Raw genomic sequence first — 21,432 nt, 5'->3', positions numbered from 1 at the left:
AGCACTAATTTCTGCTAATTACTCCTTTACTGCACAGATGGGGCTAAACTGTAGAAGGGGGCATTAGGCTGAATGAAGAAGCCCTGGTACATGACTTCCAGGGTGGCAGGGAATGTTTAATACGCAGGGGAGGGGTGGATAGTGGAGTGGGCTTAATATTTATCATTTTCCGGTGGGAGGGAAGCTTGCTTGACTGCAGATATCTCAAGTTCCTGAAAATATATTCCTTAGCTTTGAATGGGATAAAAAAAACTAGAGATCCGACCTTTCAGAAGGTTCTGGGGACTTGGGGATCAGAGTTCAGGAGCCAGAGCAATCCACCAACGAAAATCTAAAACTGCATACCAGGCGTGTGGAGCTGCAGCAGGGACCAGCTGCTTGAAGGCTGATATCTCTGGTTCTGGGCATAGTAGAGACAATCTGCCAGTGTCCACCAAAATTGGAGAGTCACAGCTTTTGGATTATCCCCTCAGAAAAATTCAGAGTCAGACAGAACCCGAGATATCTGGCTGGGAATAGCGATTAACAGGCTTGGATGGGGACCACTGCTTTCAAGTCGGATATCTCTGGTTCCCCGGGGCCGATTTTAAAAAGTCTGGTACCCCTGGAAAGAGGGGACCCTCAGCTATCAGCCTAGGGACCTTATACTCCTGGTGCCCTTGGACTAGAGCCCACTGAGCCCATACGAAAAGACGGCCCTGCCCCACACAGCATAACCCATACTGCCTCCCCCCCCCAGCCTAACCCTATTAGCTCTCATCCCCGCAGCCTAACCCTAGCCTTCCCCCTAGTGCCTAACCCCAACCACCTGTACTTACCTCAGGGATGTGCCAGGATTCTGACCACCGGGATCCAGCTGTCAGACTCTTGGAATCCCGACTGCTGGGATTTCATACCCAACCCCAGTAAATGGCCTGCAGTGCCGATATTAAGATGATAAGTACCCTGTTTGACTGACACATGTGAGCATCAATGTATATATATATATATATATATATATCTATAATGCACTAGTGCATCTTTTGTAATCGCAGGTAAGGTAAGCCACACCGCTTCTCTTATTACTGGTGTATGTTACTAGTATTGTATAGAAGATCTACAGTGTCTAGGTCAACAATATATGGTCAACATGCATTAGGTCGACAGGTATAAAGGTCAACATGTACAAAAGGTCGATAAGATCAATATTCAACATGAAAATGGTCGACACACAAATGGTCAAATCTAATATGTAACCACCATCGCTTTGCTCGCCATGCTTCGTCCAAGTTGGCTCAGTGTGCACGCCATGTTGAGCTTTTGAACCTGTCGACCTTAAGCTCTGTTGCCCTTTCATCTGTTAACCTTTTGTACATGTCGACCTAATGCATGTCTGCCAAATGGTGTCGACCCATTGCCTCTCTACCTAGACACTGTAGATCCATCATCTGGATACTGTTTTTTATCACCAGCAAACCAACTCTTACAATTTCATTTTATTTGCTTTGTTCATATCAGCACCAGTTTGCTACTAGTTTGACATGTTTATTATATGGTTGCATGAAATAAAAAGTTACAGAAATATTTTTAGAATTGTTTTCTAATTATAATTTACATACCTATGATTTTTTTTTAGGTAAATAACCAAAAGTCTCAGCTTCCAGTCCAGCTGTTAGATGGGAAGCTGACAATATCCCAAAGTGGGACCTCTTTGATACTTCTCACAGATTATAAACTGAAAGTCATCTATGACTGGGACATTCTCCTGAAAATCACTATTCCGGGCAGCTACTATACCAATGTTTGTGGTCTTTGTGGCAATTATAACGACAACCAAAGCGATGACCTCAGTAATGGAGGCGTGGCTTTAAGTACCATAGATTATGGTAAACTTTGGAAAGTACAAGACAACAGTGACCCGTCATGTTGGGATGACTGCAATGGGCCGTGTGTGACTTGCACCCCTGATCAAAAGCTACTATATGGAAGCAGTGAGAATTGCGGTATCCTCAGAAGTCTTGATGGCCCTTTCAAAGTATGTCATGATAAAATTGACTCCGTGGTGTTCAAGGAAAACTGTGTCTACGATCTGTGCCTAAACCAGGGCTTTAATCAGGTTTTGTGCCAGACTCTGAAAGCTTACAGCGATGCATGTGCAAGAGAAGGTATACAGGTTGGCGATTGGAGAAACGCAACAGGATGCCGTAAGTAATTAATGTGTCTTCTCCTCTGTGGCAGTGTCACATTGAAGTTCTGTTGAAGGTATTATAAAGAGGAATACATTATCTTATACACAGCCTGATTCAGAGATGTACGCTAATGCATTCAAAGCTATAATCCTGTGGAAAGGATGTGCGAAAATATGCAAATGACACAGGTGTCACACTACCCGTTACCTCCTCCAAATAGTCCCTGACTGTCAATAACTCTGCAAATAAACCTCACAGTGAGCATCATTGCTAAGGAACCTAGCGAGATGCTCAGTGTGACCGTGTGACTCATGCCCAGTTGGCCAATAATTGTTCAACTCCATACAACTCTGTATCAGGCTATAAGTTATGATAAGGTTATTAAACCTGGGATCTTGGGTGAACTGGGTAACAAAGAAAATATGAAACGTACACCATTTTAGCAACCTATACACGTTGTCCATTGCTTGTACAGTGTAGTTGCCATTGTCTCTCTTTACCTGACTTTTCTCCACGTTCGTCCAAAGACCTTTCTTTCTTCTGGCTTCTCCACCATTTTTGGTCTACTGATTTTCTGCTGAGTTTGGTGAAAACAGGGATCTATAGATGGGTTGTAATTGAGATATAAGCGTATGATGCAAGATTGTTGTTTTTTTTAGGAGTAATTGGTTTATTGTTATATTTTATCAGCTATGATATGCCCCGGTAACAGCACTTATAACCAAAGAGGAAGCGCTTGTCCAGCCACATGCCAAGATCCAGCAGCGCCATCCAAATGCACGGATGCCTCTATAGAAACCTGCGAGTGTGTTTCAGGCTTTGTATTGATTGAGGGAAAATGTCAACCTATAGAAAACTGCGGCTGCACTTACCAAGGACGTTCTTACCCTCAAAACGCCTCATTCTGGGATGACACGGTTTGCAAGAGGAAGTGCGTCTGCAATCCAGACACTCATAAGGTCCAATGTAGCAATACCAAGTGTGCAACTGGACAAAGATGTTTTATTCAAGATGGTATACTGGACTGTTATGCAACCACAACCAGCACCTGCTCCGGCTCTGGGGACCCTCACTACATCACTTTCGATAACCTTCACTATGACTTTCAGGGAGCTTGCCATTACCTGCTCTCCGGTCTCTGTAAACCAAAAAGTTATTTACCCGACTTCCAAGTAACTGTACGCAATGAGAATCAAGGAAGCCTTTTTGTCTCTTATACCACTGCTATTACATTCAAGGTCTTTGAAAGAGAAATCCAGGTCCTCCGAGAATATCCAGGTGTTGTTTTGGTAAGATCAAATATGGAGCAAATGTGAAAATATTGTAGGCCTGTATTATATACCTCTGAAAACACTTCAAAAACTCAGTAAGGGCCAGATTGAGAGTCACAGTGTTGAGTAATTGTTTACTACACATGTCCAAAATTACCTAAAAACTCCTCCGGTGCATGAATTACACAGAGTGTAAGGACAAAGGCGCAGTATTGCTTGAGACACATGGACCCAAATGTATTAAGCCTTAAAAAGCGATTGAAAAAGAGGGATAAATGACCAGCCAATCAGCTTCCTAACTGACATTTATCAATATCCATCTCAACTTTATCACTTTTTAAAGCTTAATACATTTGGGCCATGGTATCAGAAATGTCTTGGAATAGTGCTGGGCATTCCTGGGCATGGGTGGTAACTAAGAGGTGGCTAAATAGATCCACGGAGGCGGTCTGTCCTATCCATGTGTTATAGGCATGAGGAGGGCACATCACTGAAGTGTTTGCTTCCACAGATGTGTTAATCGTTCACATTGGAGGCCATACTTGGATGGAGAGTTTGTGCCTACTATATTGAAGGCTAGCAACTAACAAAATGTGCAGCCATGTCCAACTGCGTCCACCTCTGCATGAGGCTCTTGGGGTCATTTATGAATGGCAAAGGTGCAAGATAGTAGTGTAATCGGGTGTATGGAGGTGCCAGGGCACCTGCAGGTATGCAAATGTTTACATTGTTTCACGGGGACAGTTCAGCAGATGCAATGACCTTATGACCACACCTACAGGGCATTTGGATAATGGCAAAACATGTGACACTAATGGGTGACTTGAACCTCTTGGTAGCCTTAATGACAAATATATCAGTGTAAAGCTACCAAGAAACGATGTCCCTCACCCTATGTACAATTGGAAATAACCTCAATAACTTACATAAAGAGACGGATGCAAACAAAACTATAGCGGGCCACATTTCAGGCTAAGCAATGGTTCCTGAAAGTATTTGTTTTGAATACTTAATACACACTAATGCATCACTCATTGCTACCATGCTCCCAAATAGAATTACTTAACAATTTGTTCTCTCTACAGGTGGATGGTGTGAAGTCTAACCTGCCATTGGCACTGAGGCCAACACTTGGCAATATAGATATATACCAGTCTGGAAGGCAGTGTATAATTCAGACCAACATTGGGATTCGTGTAACATTTGACTGGGAAGCGCGGGTTGGAGTGACCCTCCCATCTACGTACTTTGGATCAGTGTGTGGTCTCTGCGGCAACTACAACAACAATTCAAACGATGACCTGATCAACAGGGATGGTCAACTGCAGCCTAACGTCACACTCTTTGGCCATAGCTGGAGAGAAGGTGAGAATGCGGACACATGCAAGATAGTCAAGGAAAATAACTGCAGTAATCTGCTTGCTATGGAGGCAGAGCAGAAGAAGAACCTGCAGGAGTGCGGTATGGTGCTGGACAAGAAAGGTCCTTTTAGAAATTGCCAGGCCAAAGTTGATCCTGCCTCTTACTTCCAGGACTGTGTCTATGACATGTGTGCCTATGGAAAAAGACCGGACCTTATCTGCCGGCTGTTGACTGGCTACACTGCTTCATGTCAGGAAGCAGGAGTTTCCCTCTACCCTTGGAGATCTGACATAATCTGCCGTGAGTATAATTATTGTTGGGTTTTCATTGAAGTAACGTACCTATGGGCATATGGAAGACAGATACATTTCACCTATAATACCCATACCACATCACTGACCTAATTGGTGGTGACTTTGCACAGGAAGCTTTAATTGATTGATCAAACTTTGGAAGAACTTCAACCTTGATACTTACCTAATAGTTGGGTTCCAACATGTATATGTAACCTCCACACTGTCAAGTAATAAAATGTTATAATACTCTGCATTGATCTGGGAAGGCAAAAAAAGTGAATAAGAAGCTGGTGGGGGACTGGGAATGCATGAATCAGAATACATTAAGAATATCAAACTGTCACTAGAAGGTGAGAAAGACACACAGGGTATGATTCTGTGTCAGGAAAAGCAGCAGTGTTGGAAGCAATACAGCAATGTTTTTAATTTGCCTGCCTACTGATTTTAGGGTGCAGGGATGCAGGGATGGACTGGGGCTGTAAAGCAGCCCTGGCATTTTTAGCATGCGTGTGTACGGAAAGGGGGCATAGTCATGGCTCATGGGAAGTGCTGCAAGTCTGGCCTTGCGGCACATCCCCATGTCTCTGTATGCCACATGGCCGTGCAGAGGGTTGGGAGTTGGATCTTCTAGGCCCGCACCTGTCTACGTGGGCCAGGCAGGTGTACTCAGCCATCAGGTCAATGGCCCATCTGGCATTCGCCAGAAGTGCCAGATGGGCAGTCTGGCCCTGGCAGAGGGGTGGCTAAACTGAGGTACAGACATGTTGCCTCCTGTGGGAGTATGGCAGGTGCGTCACTGGTAATGGTGGCATTCATAGACACAGAACTGTTCACATAGGAAGCCATACTCAGATGGGTAATCAACATCTAACAATAGGGATGGAGCAGGTTTTGATGGTGCAACCGTTGGTGGAATCTAAAGACCTATTAAGCGGTATTTCAGTATCCATGGACAATGGCAGTGGTCGTCTCAATCGTTTCACATTCTGGTGCACAAATGTAAACCAAGGAGGGGCTTTATAGCTACAGTTGGATAAAGTTACAGATGCAACTGCAGCAAAATACTTTCACCCAGACGCAGCTACGTATGTCAGGGGATAAATAAACAACAGCTTTATCGGTTTCAATGTTCTCTGTGTGGATTAATTCTTTAAGTTAAGTGTAATTCAGTAAACAAAAAGACGCAAACTTCTTAAGAACCATCATTGCGCTTTACAACTAGACAAAGTTAATCTTGACTCCTAAATTGCTGTCTGTGCTTTATTTATGTTTTAAACATAATCAGTTATTCAAAATAAAATTTGACTCTGGAATGGTTTAGTGCTGACCAGACCTGGTCCAACCATGGGTTAATTTTTTGTGTTTAAATCAATAGCTACAGTAGTTCTCCAAAACTTATTTTTAAACCTTATTTATGTTAGTTCAGTGTCTATAATTACAGATGACTGATTTTCAAACTGGTTAAAATTTGATAAAATTTTGCAGGCTTCAGACCCAATCTTCTTTTCAACTGACCTGTTTTGCTGAGTTTGTTCCTTGCTTGGAGTGCATTTAGGGCCTAATTCAGACCTGATCGATGCTGTGCACTTTTGCACAGTGGCCGATCAGGTCTGAACTGCGCATGCGCCACAGTGCGCATGTGCATGCCAGAGATAAGATTTCAGCTCAGCGATTGCCTCTGCCTGCCTGACAGGCAAAGGCGTTCGCTGGGCGAGAGGGTGCGGGCCAGCGGCGTTCCGCCACTGTTTTGCACGGCTATGATCAGGTCTGAATTAGGCCCTTAGACTATAGACATGACTGTAGACATGTTTGAGCCAGTCTGTAGACGGTCGAACCTGTTTACCTAGACAGATTTGAGTTTTGAGAGTTTATCTGAAATTTTCAAGCTTTCCAAACTTAAGTACTAGTTAGACCAGTTCAGAAACCACTCTGAAACCATTTTGAGCATCTCTATTCACTCTATATTGGAAATAAGGGCCTGATTGTAAATCGGGCACAGTCCATGTGTGCGTCCATTGTCACAGTAGTGTCTGCGACTCCTTGCTAATATCGATAGAAGCCTTCCCTGGTGTACAGCCATGTGCAATGACTGAGACAACCACTTTGAGCATCTTTAGACGCTAAAATACTCTTTGATGGACCATTAGACAGAACCATAGGTTGCACCACCAAAACTTACACCATCTCCATGCATGGTGTAGAATCTCTATCATAGTATGGCCTCCAATGTACACGAATAAGGGAGAGAGTTATCAAAGCTTGAAGAGATAAAGTGGAGAGAGATAAAGTACTGACCAATTCGCTTCTAACTGCCATGTTCCCGGCTGTTCGAAAAATGACAGTTAGGAGCTTGGAGGTTGGTACTTTATCTCAGTCCACTTTATCTCTCTCCAAATCTTAGTTCATAAACCCCTGTGATTGCAACCACTTCAAAGATATGCGTATGAAGCTCCTATAATCACGCATAAGACAAACCATCTTCATGCACTTGAGTAGACAACTCCCATTGACCATCCAGGAAATCCCAGAATATTTTCAATACATTTCTGACACAATGCATCTCAATTGCAACTGCGGTGCTGTGCGTACACACCAGAGGTGCATGAGCTGTGCAACTACAGTATTTAGTGACCCATACAGAGCTCAATAAGTTTATTAATTTGTTTTTAATGCAAATCTTACCTTTTCTGTTTATTTTGCAGCAATTACCTGTCCCCTCAACAGCAGATACAGCATATGTGTCAACGGTTGCCCTTCCACATGCCACTCTATGACGATGTCCTCAAAATGTGATGCTCAGTGCAGGGAAGGATGCGAGTGTGAGCAAGGCTATGTTCTCAGTGGTAGCGACTGCGTTCCTATGTCCCAGTGTGGCTGTATTTACAACGAGAAGTATTACAAATCTGGGGAGATCTTCTATCCAGAAGACACATGTGAGAATAAATGTACATGCAGCAATGGTGGGGCCGTAATCTGTGAGCACACCTCGTGCAGACCATATGAAAACTGTAGCGTGGTGAATGGGGTGCAAAACTGTAACCCTGTGGGATCATCCGTGTGCTCAGCTATGGGGAAAACGAGCTACAGTACGTTTGATAATTTGGGATATGACTTCATTGGAAACTGTTCTTATACATTGACGAAGACCTGTCTAACCGGGAATTCCACGTTGACTCCATTCCTTGTCCAAATGAGAAACTTGGAGAGCAGAGCATCAGCCAATAAGAATATATGGCTGGAGGTCTACAATTATACTATCACCATTTCTCAAGGAGATGATAATAAAATCCTGGTAAGATAATGTCCTGTATTACTTTCGTCAGCTTGTAATTTGTGTTATCTTTAGAATCAAAAATTCTTCATTAGATCTTAATAAGTCTAAATACCTGAAATGTGCTGGACCCTCAACAAGTGACCAGATCTATTTATTGCATCACAGACTAGGGTAAAATCCACCAGGTCAACTAACTGTCCAGTTTTGTCTTTGGACTGTGGAAAGAAACAAAGGGAAATCCATGTCAACATGAGGAGAGCATGCAAACCCCATATACTGTAGACAGATGCTTAAAATCCAACCCTAGCACTATGAAGAGACAATGCTAACCACTGTACCACTATGGCACGTTTTTTGTACCATTTACCAAACCATAGTGGAGAAATTGTAGGCCTCTGTTCCTTTATAATCCTCTTATTCTGGAGTTCTGGTTTGGGCCCAGGCTCATCCAGCCTGCAGCTTGCCATATTCGAGGTAATCGAGGTGCGGCAAGTGTGCCCCCAACTAGGACGCGTGCGTGCGTCGAAGTAAGTGCGCCCATAGGAATACATGGGCGGCGTACTAAGCCGCAGCTTGGCATACTAAATCGTACCCGCCCATGCAGCCGATCCGCAGGATAGATGAGCGTGGCTACATTTGTATCAGTCGCCATGCCATCTCCTTGTGAAACCTATGCTACAAAAAACAACTAATAAACTCGTTATTAATCACATATCAATGAATAACCAATCAATAAGTGGATACAAATTCCCAAATTTCCTATTCATTCTATATCTTTAGTAATAATAAACATTACGGCTGTCAGGCCAAATATAGCACGCCAAGGGTTTTTGGTTGTTCCCACCTTCTATGACAATCTCAATAGAATCTGTTGTTCTTCATCAGTAGTTCCCAAACTTGGTCTTCAAGGACCCCCAACAGCTCATGTTTTCCAAGTCACTGAGCGGGTGCAACTGTGTATGACCAACTGTCACATTTTAGAATTTCACCGGTGACCTGGAAAACATGAACTGTTGGGGGTCCTTGAGTACTATGTTCAGGAATCACTGCCTTACGTGAATGGTTTATTTTTTTTAACATTATTTGATCCATGGGCACATTGCGGGTAATTCCAAGTTGATCGCAGCAGGAAATTTTTTAGCAGTTGGGCAAAACCATGTGCACTGCAGGGGGGGGGGGCAGATATAACATTTGCAGAGAGAGTTAGATTTGGGTGTGTTATTTTGTTTCTGTGCAGGGTAAATACTGGCTGCTTTATTTTTACACTGCAATTTAGATTGCAGATTGAACACACCACACCCAAATCTAACTCTCTCTGCACATGTTACATCTGCCTCCCCTGCAGTGCACATGGATTTGCCCAACTGCTAAAAAATTTCCTGCTGCGATCAACTTGGAATTACCCCCTTGTGACAACATGAATTCTGCCTTGTCTATGGAGTATGGAGTACTTATACAGCACTGATATACATTGTTTGCAAGAAAAACATTAAAGGAAAGAGACCCTCCCCCCAAGAAATTCCAAACTATTCTGGGAGAATGGACAGCAGTGGGGCACGCATGGTCAACTAGGCCTTCACATGATTGGATATGTGCAATACAGGCCTTATTCAGATGTGGCTGTTATTGCAATTGCCGTTGCTATCTTTTGCCATTGAGAGTATATGCTAATATGGGCAGAAGATAACCAGAACATATGGACACCCACTGCTGTCCCTTAATTTCCGTCCAACGACGTACAACTGCTGATACATCGGTACCATCGTTGCAAATCGGGTCATGTCGCAGATTCTGAGTGCCTCTGAAGACGTGCATGCTGAGCTGCTCTCCCGGGACACAGAATAGCAAGTGAGATCGCAACTGCTAATTTATGCATGCCTGACCACTCCCTGTTCCCACACCAAAACGTTGTCTTCCTGTTACTCACTTTATGACTAATTCCTTGGTGGGACTACTATCGCATTTCCATTTCCTCGCATGCGCACTGTGGCTCAGACACATGCGCTGTAAGAAAACATTGACCAATTTGCCTACAATAGCCGCTTTGTGACCGCATCTGAATTAGGTCTACATGATTGCTCACATTTAATAATGTAACTGCCTAATGGTTCATGTCCACTAATTCTAAGTGTCTAAGCATCTTCTCAGCCCGCACTGCTTCCCAACCTCCTGGAATTAAGATGGGGTATCATCTACTTTAAGAAATTAGTCAGTTCAAAAATGAGCTTTGGATAGTGAAGCAGATTTACAAACATAAATTGGATCTAGATGAAAAAATATTATCATTTAACTTTATAGTATCAAAATATTCCACGCTACCATGAAATATTCAAAATAACGTTCTGTAAAAAGAATATTTGCAATCAATATGAAAGAGAAACAGAAATATGTTCAGTTGTCCTAATTTGCATCTTTCTTCATACAGGTGAATGACATACAGAGGAACCTTCCTTTTGAAGTGGAGGCTGGTAGACTACGGGCTGAGTATCAGGGTGGTGGAATTGTCCTCAAAACTGACTTTGGCTTAATCATAACCTCTGACAACGCCATTCATGTCACCGTTCCTGGAAACTACCACAACCAGCTGTGTGGTCTATGTGGAAACTACAATGATGATCTCAGCGATGATCTTGGTCCATACTCTGACGATGTGGTCTCATTTGCTGATTCTCTGAAGGAATCGGATGAAGTCTGCAGTACCAGTGAAGTCTGTAATGCAGGGAACCAAACGTGCTGCCCCAAAGCTAAACAAAGAGAATTCTCAGGGCAAAACTTCTGTGGTGTCCTTACGGATCCAAGTGGCCCATTCTCATCCTGTCACAGTGTGTTTGATCCTGCTCCGTATATGCAGAGCTGTGTGAGCAATCTGTGCTCAAGGTCTGGAGAGCTTTGCCCCATCCTTCAAGGTTACGTCAAAGTTTGTCAAGATGCTGGTGCGGTTATGAAGCCATGGAGGTCACCGAGTTATTGCCGTGAGTTCTTCTTTTTCTTGGTTGCCATAAAGCTCAGAGCTAGACTGAAATATAATTAGGTCAAAGGTTGGGAAAGGGGGTGCTGCATGATAAAATTAGTAGTGTTGTTGGGACTTCCAATGCTGCTCCAGTGGCACAGCACCCACTTACCAAATAATTGAATTTCCCATAGAGAATTTAGGGGTACATTTACTAAGCAGTGATAAGAGCGGAGAAGTGAGCCAGTGGAGAAGTTGCCCATGGTAACCAATCAGCACTGAAGTAACATCTATAATTTGCATACTATAAAATGATACAGAGCTGCTGATTGGTTGATGGGGCAATTTCTCCATTGGCTCACTTCTCTGCTCTTATCACTGCTTAGTAAATGTCCCCCTTAATTCTAGATATACACCAAATGTCACCAATTTATTTTTGTACCAGTAAAATGATTTCTTATTTCCAGTATTACTTAACTATTAATTACCTTTTATTATGTACAGCATGTACTGTAGATAGTTTGACATGTATTTTAGCATGTAGGAACTTGGAAGTAACCGTGATATGTTCTCTTGTAACAAATATCTTTCCTGGCATTCTAGCATACACCTGCTCAGGGGAAAACAGTCACTACGAGTTCTGCGCAGACGTTTGTACCACCAGCTGCTCCTCCCTCTATGACATCACCGTCTGCCCGAAAAGCTGCACAGAAGGCTGCCAGTGCGATGAAGGATACTTCTTCCAAAATAATCTCTGCGTGACCGCTGACATTTGCAACCGCTGCACCTTGAACGCAACATTTTACATGGTAAATTGGCTGATGGTCTGAAGTCAACACACAGAATAAAAAAAAATATCACAACCAAAAGTCATAAAACTGTATTGCGGAACATTATAAAGACTCCTAGCTTAGTCATTTAAGAAGAAAAAAAATTCCTGCATCACTCTGGTTTAAAGGACTTTCCTGTTGCAGCTCTGATTTAACGTAAAAGAAGCAGAGAATCTTGGCGCACACTTTGCAAAAAAATATAGAAATACAGGTTGAGTATCCCATATCCAAAATGCTTGGGACCAGAGGTATTTTGGATATTGGATTTTTCCGTATTTTGGAATAATTGCATACCATAATGAGATATCATGGTGATGGGACCTAAATCTAAGCACAGAATGCATTTATATTACATATACACCTTATACACACAGCCTGAAGGTAATTTTAGCCAATATTTTTTATAACTTTGTGCATTAAACAAAGTGTGTCTACATTCACACAATTCATTTATGTTTCATATACACCGTGACCTTATACACACAGCCTGAAGGTCATTTAATACAATATTATTAATAACTGTGTGTATTAAACAAAGTCTGTGTACATTGAGCCATAAGAAAGTAAAGGTTTCACTATCACCGTCTCACTCAAAATTTCCGTATTTCAGAATATTCCGTATTTCGGAATATTTGGATATGGGATACTCAACCTGTATTACAATATAGTGACAAGCTTTGATGCATACTTACGGTGCTGGCAAATTTTAGATTTTTATGCAGTCATGCCGAGAAAACAGCATTTATGGTACTGTACGCATACTGTATATTATAGCATACTGCAACTTTTTATAAAGACAAATTGTTGCCGATGCTTTAACTAATAGCTGCAATCTGTGTTGTGTTCTATAAATAATAGTACCTTGTCTTTCTGCTTTGTATTCCTTTATGGCATTAATATTGTCATACAGCTATGTGTAATAGGGGTTAAAATCAAGCGCAGGCATAGCTCTTTCCTGACACCGTAACTTTTTGTTTAATTCTGAGATGGGTTGGGTATATTATCCTCGTTGTCAGGATGCCGGCAGTCACATGACTGACAGCAGCATCCCGCCACCAGATGTGCAGTACGGATGGTGTAGTGGTTAGCATTACTGCCTTACAACACTGAGGTCATGGGTTCGATTCCCACCATGGAATGTGCAGAGTTTGTATATTGACCCCGTACTTTTGTGGGTTTCCTCCGGGTACTCCGGTTTCCTCCCACAATCCAAAAATATACTGGTAGGTTAATTGGATCCAAACAAAAATTAACACTAGCATGAATGTGTCTGTGTGTACATGTGATAGGGAATATAGATTGTAAGCTCCACTGGTGCAGGGACTGATGCGAATGACCAAATATTCTCTGTAAAGTGCTGCGGAATATGTGTGCGCTATATAAATAACTGGTAATGAATGAATAAATAAATAAATATTCTACCCTCCCACATCCCCTACCCTAACCCTCCTGGGGTGGTGGCTGTGGCCAACCCTTCAGGGGTGGCGGCTATGGCTAACCCTCGGGGGGTCGGCGTCTCTGGCTAACCATCCCCCTAGTGCCTAACCCTAACACCTCCCCCCCCCCCCCCAGGCCCTAACCAGTACCCCAATACTCACCGTCGGGATTTCGGCAGTCGTATTTCGGCGCCATTGTCCTGAAAGGTGTCGATATTCTAGCGTTGGTCACATGTCGCGCGCATCCCTCTCTGATAAATCCCTCTTGTAAAAACATTATGTTGCAGATATCAACATCCATTGTTTTGTCTCTTTGGTAGATAAATGAAACAGTCATTTCAGAGGATTGCAGTCAGTCCTGCACCTGTACCTCTCACCACGTGATGGACTGCCAACTGTACGACTGCAATTCTGATGAAGTTTGCAGGATCTTAGATGGAAAAGTTCAATGTATTAATCAGAGTAAGTAAACTACACTTACTACCGGCTCTATGGGCCTCACTCGGAGGTGGATACTATTGCGTCCGCTCTTGCATCTGTTGGCAGAGCCACAATTGTGATCATTTGCAAATGCTGGCATCAGTCCTTGTCCTGGTGTAGCAGCCTGCACCTGAATGTGCTAGGAATGAGAAACTACACGGGGGAAGCTCTGGAATGCTTCGCATTGGAGGCTCCTATTGTGATCAGAAATGGGGGAACCACAACATCTGTATAATCAGAAATGTAACACTCAGGGGTCTATTTACTAAGGGGTCTGTTTATTAAGCCTTGGATGGAGATAAAGTTGCTGGAGATAATGTACCAGCCAATCGTCTCCTGTCATTTTTCAAACACAGCCTGTGGCATAGCAGTTAGGAGCTGATTGGTCGGCACTTTATCTCCAGCCACTTTATTTCCATCCAAGGCTTAGTAAATAGACCCCTAAGCCTTGGATGGAGATAATGTGGACGGAGACAAAGTACCAGCCAATCAGCTCCTAACAGCCATATTACAGGCTGTGTTGGAAAAATGGCAGTTAGAAGTTGGCTGGTACTTTATCTCTGTCCAAGGCTTAGTAAATAGAACCCTTATTGCCTTGTTGACCCATATACAGTAACCGGCAGGTGATCTGTATGCTGCGCTCAAGGTTCGCTCCTTGCTGAGAGTCTGCGTATGCATAGCTGTGAGTACAATCACATAGAAGATTTGATCTTGTCTAATATACTGTATTCCTAACGAAGGATTACCGTATTGTCAATAATTGCTCATCAACATTATAACTTTTACAGTCACAATATATAAAACAGTACAAAACACTGTTTAATACTTTCATTGAGGAATTATAGACGCACAGTACCATGGGGGTAATTCCAAGTTAATCGCAGCAGGAATTTAGTTAGCAATTGGGCAAAACCATGTGCACTGCAGGGGAGGCAGATTTAAAATGTGCAGAGAGAGTTAGATTTGGGTTGGATGTGTTCAATCTGCAATCTAATTTGCAGTGTAAAAATAAAGCGGCCAGTATTTACTCTGCACAGAAATAAAATAACCCACCCAAATCTAACTCTCTCTGCACATGTTAAATCTGCCTCCCCTGCAGTGCACATGGATTTGCCCAATTGCTAACTAAATTCCTACTGCGACTAACTTGGAATTACCCCCCATATGTTTAACAATACAACATTTAACATATAATTGGGCTGAAGGACTCATTTATCAAGTCATAAAACTTATTGCATATGATAAATGGTGCTCCAGTCAATCATCTTCCAACTGTCATTTTTCAAACACATGACAGCTGGGAACTGATTGGCTGGAGCACCAGTTATCATACACAACAAGTTTTATCACTTGATAAAAGTGGTGTGCCACAAGGGTTTGTACTTGGACCACTATTGTTCAACATCTTTATAAATTATCTAGCGGAAGGTCTAGAGAGCATGGTGTCAATTATTGCAGACGATACCAAACTGTGTAAGGTTATACTGTAAATTCAGAGGGGGATGCTGAGTCTCTCCATAATTACATATTTATACTGGAAGCATGGGCTGCAAAATGAAGAATGAGGTTCAATATAGACAAGTTTAAGGTAATTGATGCAAGGGAATAGAGTGTTATACTCCCATTATATAAATCACTAGTGAGGCCACATCTCGAATACTGTGCACAATTATGGGCACCGTACTACAAAAAAGATATCCTGGAACTAGAAAAGGTTCAGAGACAGATGACCAAATTGATTAAGGGGATGGAGACGCTAGAATACGAGGAAAGGCTTTCTAGGCTAGGCATGTTTACACTGGAAAGAAAGAGATTAAGAGGGAACATGATTAACATTTACAAATATATAAGGGGTCAAATTACAGAGCTAACGGGGGATTTGTTTTTGGTAAGATCATCAAAAAGGACACATGGACACTGGCTTAGGTTAGAGGAGAGGAGATTTCGTACACAGAGACGGAAAGGTTTCTTCACAGTAAAGACAATACGTATTTGGAATTCCCTGTCTGAGAGAGTAGTAATGGCAGACTCGGTCATTACTTTTAAGAATGGGCTAGCTAAATTACTAATGGATAGGGATATATAGGGTTATTGTGGATAAATCATGTACTATAGTAATAAAAAAAAGCCCCCCAAAAAAGGAGTATTTTAGTTTACGGCTAAACATTCACCACAGTTAAAATTAGTCTTAAAAATACACAGTGTAGGAGATCACTAACAGGTTGAACTTGATGGACAAATTGTCTTTTTTCAACCTCAGAAATTGTGTTACTGTGTTAAATACTCAATAATTTTTGTATCACAGCAATTTGTGACTTTGTTCTTATACACCAGAAATATTTTTTGGTTTACTTTGTTTTTCTTTATACATTTCTGGATTTTTCTTTTGTTTGAATATATAGACCTTGTTAAGTATTGGGATCTCTCTGATGATCTAATTTACTTTATTGAAACATACATATTTTTATTGTTTGTAATAAATTGATTGTATTTTTATGTAGTCAGTATTGCACTCTTTTTATTGAGGTTTTTCCTTAATACAAAAACTGGTTGCGTACTGAGCTGTTCACTGGCTCAGGGCATCCGCTGTTGTGCACCTACCACCACCAATTTTACACACATATTTCAACACAAGTGAGAAGAGACCAGAATGTGTGTGACTCAGAGGCATCTTTAAATGCGTAAACAGTCCATGACACATCTGTAAATGAGTGCGTTTTAATGACATCACTCAAATTTTCATAAGGAAATTATACATATAATACTGTCAATTTTTACAGTCGTCATTTCAAATTTCCTTGACCTATATAAAACTTCCATGGTACCATTTGTAATGTGATCATGCAGCTTCTGGATGACTTTTAATATTATTTATAATACAACCAATACTGTACATATCTTTGGTACAGAGGCATAACTGTGGGAGGCATCAGAGTCAGCTGCCGCCGGGCTCCTGCTCTGTAGAGGGGCACCAATTGAGTCAATCGATAGCTGCTGCTATGTCTTCCTCCCTGCACCTTACAATTCACACACTCTGTATTATGGCCCTCATTCCGAGTTGATCGCTCGTTATTTTTCATCGCATCGCAGTGAAATTTCGCTTAGTGCACATGCGCAATAGTCGCACTGCGACTGCGCCAAGTAACTTTGCTATGAAGATAGGATTTTTACTCACGGCTTTTTCTTCGCTCCGGCGATCGTAGTGTGATTGACAGGAAATGGGTGTTACTGGGCGGAAACACGGCGTTTTAGGGGCGTGTGGATGAAAACGCTACCGTTTCCGGAAAAAACGCAGGAGTGGCCGGAGAAACGGGGGAGTGTCTGAGCGAACGCTGGGTGTGTTTCTGACGTCAATCCAGGAACGACAAGCACTGAACTGATCGCACAGGCAGAGTAAGTGTGGAGCTACTCTAAAACTGATAAGTAGTTTTTGATCGCAATAATGCGAATACATCGGTCGCAATTTTAGGATGCTAAGATACACTCCCAGTAGGCGTAGGCTTAGCGTGTGTAACTCTGCTAAATTCGCCTTGCGACCGATCAACTCGGAATGAGGGCCTATATATAGACATTTAACAAGTGTCATATCCAGGATTAGAACCCATAACCTATTACACAGGAAGCAGACACCTTACTGATGAAGCTATTTGCTCCTGTATAGGAAACATGAGAATTCATATAGTTAGAATTCTCATGCTTCCTATACAGGAGCAAATAGCTCTATCAGTAAGGTGTCTGCCTTCAGTGTAACAGGTCATGGGTACTAATCCTGGGTATAACTGCTCAGAAATGTCTGATTTAAAATAAAAGACAATGAAATGTATATACATTTCTTTCAGAACTCTCTCTCTCTCTCTCTATATATATATATATATATATATATTTATCTATACATGGGGGGACACTATTATTTATCTTGCCTCCAGGCAACTGGGATGAACTTTCGCCACTGCTTTGATAACATCATTTCATTTGGAACTATTAATTATTTTTGTTTGTTCCTAGATCCATGTAAGTCAGTCACCTGCAGAAATAAAGAGCATTGTGTAAATATTGATGAAAAGCCAGTTTGCGTCCCCGACTATACAAGTTCCTGCACGGCCTGGGGAGATCCTCACTATACAACCTTTGATGGCTATAACTTTGACTTCCATGGGACCTGTACTTACGTTCTAGCCACATATATTGGGGCTGATACAACATTGGAATTCTTCCGTATTGAGGAGAAGAATGATAACAGGGGAAGCGCGACATCCTCTTCTGTCAGACTAGTCAACATCTTTGTGTATAACTTCAACATTTCCATCGTTAAAGAAGAATCTGGGCAAGTTCGGGTGAGTCTCTGCCATTCTAAAATTTTAGTATTTATACTAAGTGGACTTTTCATCTATTTCTACGGCAAGCAGTCATGAAGTTAATAAAGTGCAACATCAGAAAAGTTGACACCTGAAAAATATGGCATTTGGCTTAAGGTTGGCATTATATATAGGTATGTATAAAGAACACTGTGTCCTTATTACTTCATGTCAGCATTACAGCAGCATCAACATGCTACGTGTCAACGGAACACCAATGTCTACAGTACATTGTAATGTCTACCCAGTAAATATCAACTATATGGATGTAGACTTAAGGGGACATGTACTAAGCGGTGATAAAAGTGGAAAAGTGAGCCAGTGGAGAAGTGGCCCATGGCAACCAATCGGCATTGACGTAACATTTATAATTTGCATACTATAAACGTATACAGAGCAGCTGATTGGTTGCCATTGGCCACTTCTCCACTGGCTCACTTCTCCACTTTTATCACGTCTTGGTACATGTCCCCCTAAATATACCAAAGCCATTTCAACCATTTTTATAGGAGAGTTAAAATTATATTGAAATATTTGTGCATGCAAAGAGTTTGACATTTTCTCCAATACTAAGAGAAGAAGAGAGAGGAGAAAGAAGGAGAGAGAGAGAGAGAGAGAGAGAGAGAGAGAGAGAGAGAGAGAGAGAGAGAGAAGGAGAGAGAGAGGGGAGAGAGTAGAGAAAAAGAGAGAAAGAAGGAAAGAGAGAGGGGGGAGAGTAGAGAGAAAGAAAGAAAGAAAGAAAGAAAGAAAGAAAGAAAGAAAGAAAGAAAGAAAGAAAGAAAGAAAGAAAAAGAAAGAAAGAAGGAAAGAGAGAGGGAAAGAGAGAGGGGAGAGAGTAGAGAAAAAGAGAGAAAGAAGGAAGGAGAGAGGGGGGGAGAGTAGAGAAAAAGAGAGAAAGAAGGAAAGAGAGCGGGGAGAGAGAGAAAGATATAGAGAAAACAACAGAGTATACTGAAATTTATTTAAAAACAATACATATAAATGTGTATTAAACCACACAATACAATCATAAACTATCAATAACACTCTTAAATATAATTAAGTGCAACTTAATTATATTTAGTTTTATAAAACCATGCAAAGAGGATTATTAATTAATTTATTTGACATCCACAATATGAGAAGAATTGATCACCTTGCTTGGCAGAATAGCTTTTGTTGTGCAGCAAATTTACACAAAATACCTTAAATGATTCAATTTCTTCTCTCATTTCTAGGTAAATGATGAGATTGCAAACCTTCCTCTGACTTTGCTAAATGGGAAAATCACTGTCACCTACAGTGGGGTTTATGCAGTCCTGAAAACAGACTTTGGCCTTCAAGTGAGCTATGACTACAACTGGCACGTGGAAGTCACCATCCCCAGCAGCTACTACGCTAGCACAGGTGGCCTCTGCGGAAATTTTAACACCAATCCTCGTGATGACAAGGTGTCGCCCGACAACGAAAAATTAACTATAATCACTAAGTGGGCACAGTCGTGGAAAGTCATTGAAGATGATGACTTCTGCTGGGACGTTTGCCATGGCACCTGCCTGGAATGTAATGAGACCAGTCAGGCCCTCTATGAAGGAGAACAGTTCTGTGGTGTCATGGAGGCAGACAATGGACCTTTCGTAGGTTGCCAACGCACTGTCAACACCTCCTTATTCCTTGACAATTGTGTAAAAGATATTTGCAGTCATGATGGAGTAGGCTTCTGCCAAGCATTGGAGGCCTATGCTGCAGCATGTAGAAAGCAAGGGGTAGACCTGCCGGACTGGAGAAATGCTACAGGATGCAGTAAGTTAATATTGTGAACTTTTGTTAGCATATTTATGTTTTTTATCTATTTATTATTTATGTTCCATTATAATAATGATCCTCAGTAGGCTCCGCCCCCATGGCATAATGGGCACACTCTTTAATGTAACCATTAGCCCCTACCACTGCATTCTCTAGTGGGTCCTTTATTCATAGAATTTTGATGGCAGATAAGAACCACTTGGCCCATCTAGTCTGCTCTAAACACATGTACAAGCGCACACTAGGGTTCGTATATATATTTTTTTTTTGGGGGGGGGGAGTAGCCATTAACGTATCAGTATATTTTTGGACTGTGGGAGGAGACCGGAGTACCCAGAGGAGACCCACGCAAGCACAGGGAGAATATACAAACTCCACACACAGTTAGGGCTGTGGTGGGAATTGAACCCATGACCTCAGTGCTGTGAGGCAGTAATGCTAACCATTACACCATCCGTTCTGCCCTAAAAGATTATGCCCCAGTCCTACACTGACTATACTGTCTTAAAATATTTAATTGACCAGGCCACCGAGTTGTAGGCATTACACTACCTCTCAAAGAGGCATAAGCAGACATTGCGAATTACAAACACATACAGTAGAAAAAGGAGTTATCTATATTTCCCTAAACCATTAAATGTGTGCACTACATAAATACAATGTCGAACTGGGGTGTGAAGGGCCCACTGGGGAATGCTGTTATAGAGGCTCATGTTTGGGGGTGTGACCAGTCTCCAGAGGTGGTGTGGCTAGCTGCCACAGAGCTTTGGCCAATCAATAGAGAATACATAATATAGTAAAGTATAGTATATACTGGTGCATGCATGATAATGTGCAAGATGAATAATGGCAATGCATTGTAGAAAATTACCATAGTCCTGTACAGTACTGTATAAGATAACATATGCATATGTATACGTATAATACAAGTGCACCTGATCCCTAGAATAGGAGGTGGGCCCCCAGGTAGCGGGGTCCACTGGGGGTTTCCCTGTGGGCCAGTCCAACCCTGCATAAATACACCTAGCAAGTAACTCACTTAAGGGAACATTTACTAAGCAGTGATAAGAGCGGAGAAGTGAGCCAGTGGAGAAATTTCCCCATCAACCAATCAGCAGCTCTGTATAATTTTATACTATGCAAATTATAGATGTTTACTTCAGTGCTGATTGGTTGCCATGGGCAACTTCTCCACTGGCTCACTTCTCCACTTTTATCACTGCTT

At 41.9% G+C, this 21,432-nt stretch overlaps 1 protein-coding gene across 2 annotated transcripts in view; it reads left to right on the top strand.

The window, feature by feature from the left end:
* LOC134965834 (IgGFc-binding protein-like) overlaps positions 1-21,432 on the top strand; it is a 217,785-nt gene that overhangs the window by 173,506 nt on the left and 22,847 nt on the right. For both annotated transcript variants that reach the window (XM_063942208.1, XM_063942209.1), the window contains 9 exons: positions 1,616-2,183; positions 2,859-3,457; positions 4,525-5,101; positions 7,800-8,389; positions 10,797-11,343; positions 11,925-12,130; positions 13,908-14,049; positions 18,073-18,401; positions 19,640-20,204. In XM_063942208.1, coding sequence (XP_063798278.1) covers positions 1,616-2,183; positions 2,859-3,457; positions 4,525-5,101; positions 7,800-8,389; positions 10,797-11,343; positions 11,925-12,130; positions 13,908-14,049; positions 18,073-18,401; positions 19,640-20,204 — 4,123 coding nt within the window. The remainder of the gene's footprint in view (positions 1-1,615; positions 2,184-2,858; positions 3,458-4,524; positions 5,102-7,799; positions 8,390-10,796; positions 11,344-11,924; positions 12,131-13,907; positions 14,050-18,072; positions 18,402-19,639; positions 20,205-21,432) is intronic.

Source organism: Pseudophryne corroboree, chromosome 10 (genome assembly GCF_028390025.1).
Source record: "Pseudophryne corroboree isolate aPseCor3 chromosome 10, aPseCor3.hap2, whole genome shotgun sequence".
NCBI classification, from domain to species: domain Eukaryota; kingdom Metazoa; phylum Chordata; class Amphibia; order Anura; family Myobatrachidae; genus Pseudophryne; species Pseudophryne corroboree.
Note: the sequence above shows the minus strand (reverse complement) of the source record. Positions and strands in the feature narration are given on the sequence as shown.